The sequence below is a fragment of the Lithobates pipiens genome, unplaced genomic scaffold, assembly GCF_037356315.1.
Source record: "Lithobates pipiens isolate NorthernLeopardFrog02 unplaced genomic scaffold, aLitPip1_a1.2 Scaffold_23, whole genome shotgun sequence".
NCBI lineage: Eukaryota > Metazoa > Chordata > Amphibia > Anura > Ranidae > Lithobates > Lithobates pipiens.
Window position 1 is genome coordinate 310,480,308 of NW_027507785.1, and position 11,012 is coordinate 310,491,319.

An 11,012-nucleotide genomic window follows, 5' to 3' on the forward strand; every position below is an offset into this window, starting at 1 on the left:
GTGTCCTTATTTTAAAGGTCAGCAGCTGCGGTATTTGTAGCTGCTGACTTTAAAAAAAAAAAATTTGGCGGGACCTCTGCTTTAAGTAGTTAAACTTCCCTCATTTACAGACCGAAGTTTATTCCTTTGATCAAAAGAACAAAAAGGTTACAATGTTTAGTTAGCTCAGTGACTGAGGAATGTTGTGATACTTGGCAGACGTAACGAAATAACGTCTTCACATTATATACAATCAGATTTTCCGACAACTTTGTTCAACCGTGTGTATGCAACATCACTTCCGGACCTCTTCCGGAATTAAACCATCAGAATTACTCCGACGGATTTGGTTGTCGGAATCTCCGACCATGTGTACAAGGGTTAAGTCTGAGGGTCGACAGCACTGTAGGTGTCAAGTCACTCTGTGAATACAGCCAGGTGTGTCGAGCCGTGCTGTCTGTATCTATAGACTCAGACAGGGCAGCTCGGGATCGAGCCTGCACAAGTAGCTTTCTATGGTGGGCACTCGCCAAAGAGGAAGAGCCGGGAGCACAAGCGGTAAACCCCAGAAGAGCATCCAGAGTTGCTTTGTGTAAAACCATTGCACAGAGCAGGTAAGTATGGCATGTTTGTTTTTAATAAAAAAAAAAAAAAATATTAAAGCTTTACAATCGCTTTAATATTTACCTGCCTTAAAAACAATCTTTTAAAAAAAAAAAATTGTATATTGAAGATGTACAGCAACATATACAGTGGGGAAATTTTTTTTTATCCCCTGCAGATTTTGTAAGTTTGCCCACTTGCAAAGTAATGATGTCTAGTCTATAATATTTATCATAGGTGTATTTTAAATGATAGAGACAGAATATCATCAACCAAAAATCCAGAAAAAAAAACACAATACAAATGTTCTAAATTGAGTTGCAGTTCAGTGAGCAAAATAAGTATTTGATCCCCAAGCAAAACATGACTTGGTACTTGGTGGAGAAACCCTTGTTGGCAAGTAGAGGTCAGACATTTCTTGTAGTTGGTGATCAGGTTTGCACAAATCTGAGGGGATATTAGTCCACTCTCCTTTACAGATCTTTTCTAAATCCATAAGGTTTCTCAGCTGTCGCTTGGCAACTTGAACATCGAGCTCCCTCCGTACATTTTCTATGGAATTAAGGTCTGGAGACTGGCTAGGCCACTCTATGACCTTAATGTTCTTCTTCTTGAGCCACTGCTTTGTTGCCTTGGAGGTATGTTTTGGGTCATTGTCGTGCTGGAAGACTCCTCCATGATCCATCTTCAATGTTCTGGCTGAGGGAAGAAGGTTCTCATCCATGATTTTACAATACATGACCTCGTTCCCTTGGCCCTTCAATGCAGCAAAGTCAGCCTGTACCTTTTTTTAGCAGAGAAACCGCCCCAAAGCATCATGTTTCCAGTCCACCCTTGACTGTAGGGATGGTGTTCTTTTAGGGTCATAGTCAGCCTTTTCTTCCTCCAAACACGGCGACAATGCTGTGTTCTGGCCTAGGCCAACAAAGCCCAGGCCTAGGGTGGCACTTTGCAAGGGTGGGGGCAGCACGAAAAGAGTCCCTGCCAGCTACCACTACATTTTTAGTGCAGTGCCAGTTATATTGGGCAGACTGGACGGGAGGCAAATCGGTCTGTAGCCCCCATCAAGCGGCCGCACTGCTGATAATACCAGTAGGGCCGCCAACAGGGGGGGACAGCCCATGTATGTATGTGTGTGTGTAGGGGGCCCAGGCATCCCAAAGGACCCAGGTAATAAAGCATTACCAATGAATTGGCGGCTGGCGTTCTGCAACTTTGGGGAGGGCCTGCCGCTCCTAGTTTTGTCTTATCACAGCAGACCCTTCATCGACCTTTCACCAGTTCTCAGCTACAGAGAGACAGATGCCATGTCGGGAGGCTGAAACTGTCTGGAGAAGAAAGTCAGCTGATGGGCGCGGGCCAGTAAAGTGAAGAGGGAGGAGCTCTCCATTGTGTGGAGACCCCCATGTTGGGAGAGGTGTAGTGGAGACACGTGAAGGGAGGCAGGCGGGCTGAAAGGAAAACCATACCAGCTGACTGGGAATTGCAAGAACTACCTAGCTGCCATGGGGCTTATAATCTGGGTAGTAGGGATGGTGCCAGATGAAAGGGAGACTGAGATGCTCAGCTGCACTTAAAGTGGAAGTAAACTCCCCTGTCGTTTTCAGCCAAGGAAGCTGCCATCTTTGCCTCTGTTTAATCAACTGCTATCGTGCTGCACATGTGATTCGTTATGACACCAGCCATTGGATTGTTTGATAGTTTGGCTGAGAGCACAGCCAATGTGCAGTTAGCATTCCCGGCATGCCTTTTTTTTTTTTTTTTTTTTTGTTTCTTTGTTTAACCACTTAATAACCGCCCTATAGCCGAATGACGGCTTTAGGGTGGTTTCTTAACTGTGGGAGGCCGTCATATGACGTCCTCCCAGAATTCCGCTCTCGCGCGCACTCGAGAGCGTCCGTGACCGCCGGGTCCACAGGACCCGGCGCATCACGGATCGCGGTAAACGGCTCGTCTACCGTTTACCACGTGATCGCTCCGTCAAATGACGGAGTGATCACTTGTAAACAAACCGGCGTCATGTTATGACGCCGGTTCCTCCCTCCCCTCTCTGTACCGATCGGAACAGCGGAGGGGGAAGAGATCGGTGTCAGCAGCGATGTGGGCTGCATCTGCAGTGCCCACATCGCTGCTCACCGAAAATTAACCCCTCAATTCCCTGCAAATACTCTGCAATACCCTGCAATACCCTGCAATACCCTGCAATACCCTGCAATACCCTGCATTACTCTGCAATACCCTGCATTACTCTGCAATACCCTGCATTACTCTGCAATACCCTGCATTACTCTGCAATACCCTGCATTACTCTGCAATGCTCTGCAACACCCACCAATACCCTGCAACACTCTGCAATGCTCTGCAACACCCGCCAATACCGTGCAACACTCTGCAATGCTCTGCAACACCCGCCAATACCGTGCAACACTCTGCAATGCTCTGCAACACCCGCCAATACCGTGCAACACTCTGCAATGCTCTGCAACACCCACCAATACCGTGCAACACTCTGCAATGCTCTGCAACACCCTCCAATACCGTGCAACACTCTGCAATGCTCTGCAACACCCTCCAATATCCTGCAATGCTCTGCAACGCCATACTCTGAGATACCCAGCCATACCCAGCCATAGTCGGTGATACCCTGCAATACCCAGCCATAGACACCCCCCCTCCCGCCGCCCTCCGGTGCTTCTACCGACTCGCCAATACTATCAAATCCAGAATTTTTTTTTTTTTTTTTTTTTTTTTTTTTTTTTTTTTTTTTTTTCAGGCTTCCCAGCTTAGAGGTGAGATGCGGGTCTTATTGACCCCACATCTCACTGTAAAGAGGACCTGTCATGCCATATTCCTATTACAAGGGATGTTTACATTCCTTGTAATAGGAATAAAAGTGATCAAAAAATTTATTTTTGGGGAAAAAAAATGTCAAACTAAAATAAATATAAATATTTTTTTTTTAAAGCGCCCCTGTCCCCATGTGCTCGCATGCAGAAGCGAACGCATACGTAAGTTCCGCCCACATATGAAAACGGTGCTCAAACCACACATGTGAGGTATCGCTGCATACGTTGGTGCGAGAGCAATAATTCTAGCCCTAGACCTCCTCTGTAACTCAAAACATATAACCAGTAAAAAAAAAAAATTAAATCATCGCCTATGGGGATTTTTAAGTAGCAACGTTTGGCGCCATTCCACGAGCCTGTGCAATTTTGAAGAGTGACATGTTAGGTATCGATTTACTCGGAGTAACTTCATCTTTCACATTATGTAAAAATTGGGCTAACTTTACTGTTTTTTTTTTTTTTTTTTAAGCACAAAACAGTTTTTTTTTCCAAAAAAAAGCATTCGAAAAATTGCTGCGCAAATACCGTACGAGATAAAAAGTTGCAACGACCACCATTGTATTCTCCAGGGTGTTTGCTAAAAAAACATATATAATGTTTTGGGATTCGATGTAATTTTCTAGCAAATAAATGATGATTTTTACATGTAGGAGAGAAATGTCAGAATTGTCCTGGGTGCTCCAGAACGCCTGATGGCGCTCCCTGCATGTTGGGCCTCTGTATGTGGCCGCACTGTGTAAAAGTCTCACACGTGGTATCGCCGTACTCGGGAGTAATAGCAGAATGTGTTTTGGGGTGTAATTTGTGGTATGCATATGCTGTGTGAGAAATAAACTGATAATATGACAATTTTGTGAAAAAAAAAAAAAAAAAAAAAGTAAAAAAAAATCTTGATTTTGCAAAGAATTGTGGGGAAAAAATGACAACTTCAAAAAACTCATCATGCCTCTTACTAAATACCTTGGAATGTCTTCTTTCCAAAAAGGGGTCATTTTGGGGGGTATTTGTACTTTTCTGGCATGTTAGGGTCTCAAGAATTGAAATAGGCCGTCAGTACTTCAGGTGTGATCAATTTTCAGATATTGGCACCATAGCTTGTGGACTCTATAACTTTCACAAAGACCAAATAATATCCACCAATTTGTACTTATTTTTACCAAAGATATGTAGTGGTATAAATTTTGGCCAAAATTTATGAAGAAAAAATTACTAATCTGCTAAATTTTATAACAGAAATGAAGAAAAATTCATTTTTTTACAGAATTTTCTGTATTTTTTCTTTTATAGCACAAAAAATAAAAAACCCAGCGGTGATTAAATACCACCAAAAGAAAGCTCCATTTGTGTGAAAAAAAGGACAAAAATTTCATATAGGTCCAGTGTTGCATGACTGAGTAATTGTCATTCAAAATGTGAGAGCACCGAAAGCTGAAAATTGGTCTGGTTATTAAGGGTGTTTAAGTGCCCAGTGGTCAAGTGGTTAAATTGATGGGTTTACTTCCACTTTAAGAGGTCGCTATATATTATCCACTTCAGCTCCGGACCAATAAATACCTTAAGGACCAGAGGTCTTTTTGCAATTTCGCACTGCGCTGCTTTAACTGGTAATTGCGCGGTCATGCAATATTGCACCCAAACGAAATTTGCGTCCTTTTCTTCCCACAAATAGAGCTTTCTTTTGATGGTATTTGATTGCCTCTGCGATTTTTTTTTTTTTTTTTTTTTTTTTTTTTTTTTTTTTTTTTTTTTTTTTTGCGATATAAATGGAAAAAGAGCGAAAATTTCGAAAAAAAAAAAAGATATTTTCTTCTTTTTGTTATAAGAAAAATCGAATAAACTAAATTTTAGTCATACATTGAGGGCAAAATTTATTCAGCCACATGTCTTTAGTAAAAAAAATGTCAATAAGCGTATATTTTTTGGTTTGCGCAAAAGTTATAGCGTCTACAAACTAGAGTACATTTTCTGGAATTTACACAGCTTTTAATTTATGACTGCCGATCTCATTTCTTGAGGTGCTAAAATGGCAGGGCAGTACAAATCCCCCCCAAATGACCCCATTTTGGAAAGTAGACACCCCAAGGAAATTGCTGATGGGTATGTTGAGCCCATTGAATATTTATTTTTTTTGTCCTAAGGGATTGAATAATGACAAAAAAAAAAAAAAAAAATTTTTTTTTACAAAAAGTTGTCACTAAATGATATATTGCTCACACATGCCATGGTTATATGTGGAATTGCACCCCAAAATATATTCCGCTACTTCTCCCGAGTATGAGGATACCACATGTGTGGGACTTTTTGGGAGTCTAGTCGCGCACGGCACCCCGAAAACCAATCACCACCTTCAGGATTTCTAAGGGTGCAAATTTTTGATTTAACTCCTCACTACCTATCACAGTTTCGAAGTCCATAAAATGCCAAAATAGCACAAAACCCCCCCCAAATGACCCCATTTTGGAAAGTAGACACCCCAAGCTATTTACTGAGAGGCATGTTGAGTCCATGGAATATTTTATATTTTGCCACAAGTTGCGGGAATATTACAAACTTTTTTTTTTTGCACCAAGTTGTCACTAAATGATATATTGCTCACACATGCTATGGGCAGAAGTCAAATTGCACCCCAAAATAAATTCTGCTGCTTCTCCCGAGTACGGGGATACCACATGTGGGGGACTTTTTGGGAGCCTAGCCACGTACGGGACCCCGAAAACCAAGCACTGCCTTCCGCATTTGAATATAAAATGCTACCAAAAAACCTGTTAGCGATGGCAGGGATCAGGCCTGACTCTGCGATCGCTGCAGTTATGTGTTTAGTGTTTTGTAAGTGACAGTGATCGATCGATACTGCACTTGGGTGGGCTGGGCAGAGGGGCAAAACGCAGGTGCCAGCAGGTATTTGGGCTGATCCCGCTAACAATGCGTTTTTTTGGAACCCTAAACTGCTGGGGACGCTAGTATAGATCTGATCAGATCAGATATTGATCTGTTCAGATTCTATACCACTACGGGAGGTGTATGCTTTGTGTGTGGGTGTTAGCGGTACTGGCACTAACCTAGCGCTGCCTGGGGCGACGCAGACCCTGACCCTAAAACCTAATTGATATCACCCGCCGGGTGATCAGGGGGTTAAACCTTTATTGGGTAATAAATGGTGGGTGCCCTCATGCTATAAAAAACAAACTAACCAGAGTCACCCGTAACACTTATACGGTGATCAGTGGTGAAAGGGTTAACTAGGAGCAATCAGGGGGTTCAAATTTTTATTAGGTAGTATATGGGGGTCCCTGGCGCTATATAAAAACCTGACGGGGAACCTAAATAACTAACTGGCTAACCAGCGTCACCAGTGACACTTATACTGTGATCGCTGGTGAAAGGGGGTGAAAGGGTTAACTAGCGGAAATCAGGGGGTTAAAACCATTATTGGGTAGTATATCGGGGTACCTAGCGCTATAAAAACCTGGCGGTGAACCTAAAAAAATAACTAGCTACCTAGCGACTGTAGCGACACTAATGCAGCGATCAGAAAAACGATCGCTTAGTGACACTGGCAAAAGGGGGTCAAAGGGTTAACTAGCGGCAATCAGGGGGTTAAAACCATTATTGGGTAGTATATCGGGGTACCTAGCGATATAAAAACCTGGCGGTGAACCTAAAAAAATAACTAGCTACCTAGCGACACATGCAGCGATCAGAAAAATGATCGCTTAGTGACACTGGCAAAAGGGGGTGAAAGGGTTAACTCTAGGGGCAATCAGGGGGTTAAATCTTTATTGGGGGGTGATAGGGGGCTACCCTGGACCTAACACTAACTGTCCTGACAGTTTTTACTGTCACAACTGACACTGAATGCATTGATCAGTAAAGAAATGATCAATGCAATCAGTGACACTGTGACTGGGGGGGGGGGGGTTTGTGTGCCTGTGTGTACCTACATGTCAGTGTAGTGTTGGTGCACACTTACTTTCTGTCTTCTCCTCGTAGTCCGGTCAAAAAGACCGCCCCGAGGAGAATGACATCACTTCCTCCTTCCTGTGTAAACAATACACAGGGGAGGAAGCTTCTCATTGGCCAGGAGCGATCCAGAGGGGGTGGCCGAAAACCAACGGCCATCCCCTCATCACGGAGCGCTCCTGGACCGAATCGGACCGCCGTAACCAGCGGGAGGGGGTCCGATCGGACCCCCCACCCGCTGGAAGGCAATCACGTAGATGTACGTGATTGTGCCTGCCTGTGCCATTGTGCTGACGTACATTGGCAATACGGCGGTCCTGAAGTGGTTATAGTGACTTACCATAGATCTCAGCTACTGGTAATCTATAGAGGAGGTAGGTGTTAATGTTTATACAGTAGCTGACTAGATTATATAGCATGGGTAGAAGGAAAGCTTCACTATTTGGGTGAAACTTGCATGGCACTTGCCTAGCTGCCATAGAGGTTTTAATCTAGGGTTGATGCAGACGCAAGGGACACCGACATGGTCACCTATACCTGGCTGGTAGGTAGTAGGACTCTCCTACAATCCTTTGCTTGTGTCAGTTGGACGTATTAAGGAATCTTCATTTTTATTTCTGTTGATTGCCGATGATAAAAATAAACAGATGGATTTATTTGTTCCTGCCCCCAATCTGTCCTTTGCTCAAGGCCGGGACCACATACCTTCATCACTGTGCTATATTTTTTCTGCTGCACTGCTGGCATTGTTATATCCTCTTGGGCCTCTCCATAAATTTGGCAAAAATAGACTGGCCGCCTATGATTGGCAGTTGGCTTTGACAGCTTCCTTTTTTTTTTTTTCCCCCCCATTGCGGAGATTTCATTTCCTGCCCCATAGCCAAACAGGAAGTGAGAGGAAATCTCTGCAAATTGAGAGAATACATTGCCCCTCAAGGCCCTCAGACTTGGTGTCCCCAGTGGAAAATTTCAGTGCGGGTCTTACAGGAAGGGGTGGGTCATATTTAAATGGGGGGGGGGGTTCACAAGCTTAGGCCTAGGGCAGCACAAAACCTAAATGCAACACTGCATGGCGAGTTGAGTTGATGCCAAAGAGCTAAATTTTGGTCTCGCCCTGTAGCCCGTTACAGCCTTGAGCAGGTCTACATTCTTGCCCCTGACATCCTTTGGCAGCTCTTTGGTCGAAATTTGCCGAAAGGAAAAAACGGCCGATTAATTGAGCCGAAAATTGGGCGGGGGCGTAGCACTGCCCCTGGTGCCGCCCATCATGGGAGGTGTATAGCGCAGGAGAGCCGCCTCCACCGTCTGGTTCAATAGAGCGGCGGGAACCTCACGACTTTAATTTCAATAGCTGTGTGTTCCCCCGTCGCGCGCCGTCGCATACAGCCCCTCCCCCTTGTTCGGGGAACTTTGATAGACAGATCACCCGTCCAGATTGGACGGGGGATCTGTCTATCACAGTTCCCCGGACAAGGGGGAGGGGCTGTATGCGACGGGGGCACACACAGCTATTGAAATTAAAGCTGTGATGTTCCCAGCGCTGTATTGAACCAGACGGCAGAGGCGACTCTCCTCTCTCTTTGCTGCATCACTGGCTGCACGGGGGGACAACACACTGGCTGCACGAGGGGACAACACGCATCTTTTACCATGTCGTCAGTCTCTGACCACCTCCTGTATAAAAAATATTTTTTAAAAAGTCATTTTCGGTATCTGTGCTGTTTCGGTATCGTTTTCGGCCTAGTGTATATTTCATTTTCGTATCGGTTTCGGCGCCAAAAAACCCATTCGGTGCATCCCTAGAAGAAAGATTCTGTGGACAGGTGTCTTTTATACACATAACGAGTTTCCATTAGGAGCACCTTCTTGCATCGACAGGACTAATATGTGTGCCACATGAGCACCTACTGTAACCAGTCTGTGGGACCCAGAATTGTTGGTTGATAGGGGATCAAATACTTTTTTTTTTTTTTCTCACTGAACAACAACGCAATTTATAACATTTTGCATTTGTATCATTTGTATAACGTGATTTTTGGTTGACATTCTGTCTCTATCATTTAAAATACACCTGAGCTAAAAATTTTAGATCCTCCAATACTTTGTAAGGGGGAAAACCTACAAAATACGCAGGAGATCGTATCATTTTCCCTACTGTATTAAAAGAAATGATCCCTTTAGGACACAGAGCTTTCATGCCTGTAACAAGTGAGGGTTACGGTTGACCTCATACAGGGAAGCACTAGAAAACAGGATCTGGAAAAGCACTGGGGGTCATTAGGAATCTTCTCCACTGGGAAACAGGAGGCAACTTCCCTACTAGGAAACATTGAGGAACACTAGCAATCGTCTTGGAAATAAAAAAGGTTGCTGGGGTTCCTGGCGCTAGGAGCACTAGTTTTCTGCACAAGCTATGCCTGAGGGAATAAGCCAAGCTTAAATGCCATGGTGATGGCCTGGCTGGGTTAGACATGTAGCTAATTTAATCAACAGCGGGTGGATGACCAGTCATGAACGCTTGTGGGGGTTAAGCTGAAGCTATGGAAATACATGTACCAGCATGCTTGCTGGACTTTGGGACCATAGGTGACATGCAGCAGCAACTCTGCAGTTATGGGACAATTGCCAAAGTAGTTGTACACCTTCATGTTTGCATGTCCTGGCTATTCAAGCTAAGGAAGTAGAGGGTCCTTTGGCATTTTTTTTTTTTTTTTTTTTAAATCTGTTTAGAGCAATTTTTTTTAAGTGCTAATGAATCCCGCAGATGAGATGCTTTAGTTATTTTATATGCAAACTTTGTTTCCCCACAGTTCCAGAAAGAATATCCTGAAATATACAAGAGCCGATTTCCAACCACCGAAAGTGAAGCCAAACTGTTTGGAGACAAGCCTACCATTAAGCAGCCAATGTTGGTCCTGAAAAGACCAAAATTCCGCAATTTAAGATACTGACTAGAAGAGTCACACATGTAGGACAGTCTCCACCGCTTCTTTGTTTGGAAAGTTATTGAATGAATGAACATGTAGATATATCTATATCTCTCCTTCAGGGAAGATACCCGTATGGGAACCTTTCAATTTTTTATTCAGACCATAATTTGCCAGTTCTCCCAACAAAGATCTTCCTCCTAAAAAAAAAAAAACTTTTTTCCTGGCGGTCATGCTATTGCAAGCTCCTTTTTTTTTTTTTTTTTTTTTTTTTTTTTTTTTTTTTTTCCTGTAAGACTATAAAAATCAGTCCATGAAAGCCGTAAGCCAATGTATTATCAGACATAATGGTAGAGTAACACCTACCTAGTCCTCCATTGCCAAAACTACTAGAGACCTGAAGGGTCACTTAAAGAAAACTTGCTGGATGTTAGCCCCAAGTCTATAGATGCCTTCAGTTGCCAACTTGTACAATCTCTTTATCTTTGGAACCTGGGCACATTATTGTGCATATATATCAACCACAACTTTCATGGTGGACTGCCATTCATATAGACATGCCATTGTGTTTGGTGGCCAATAGGCAAGGGGCTAGAGGAGATCGGTCAAGTATAAACCACAGACGCTGGGGTAGGGGTGTAAACAAGGGAGTTCCCAGGATTTTGAGACTAGATCTGGAGCCAACCACAGCTTTCAT

The 11,012-nt window shown here is 43.7% G+C and overlaps 1 protein-coding gene across 2 annotated transcripts in view; it reads left to right on the plus strand.

Moving 5' to 3' along the window:
* DEPDC1 (DEP domain containing 1) overlaps window positions 1-10,578 on the plus strand; it is a 43,324-nt gene extending 32,746 nt beyond the window's left edge. For both annotated transcript variants that reach the window (XM_077450497.1, XM_077450498.1), the window contains one exon: window positions 10,199-10,578. In XM_077450497.1, coding sequence (XP_077306623.1) covers window positions 10,199-10,339 — 141 coding nt within the window. In that variant the 3' untranslated portion in view covers window positions 10,340-10,578. The remainder of the gene's footprint in view (window positions 1-10,198) is intronic.
* Window positions 10,579-11,012: the final 434 nt, after the last annotated feature.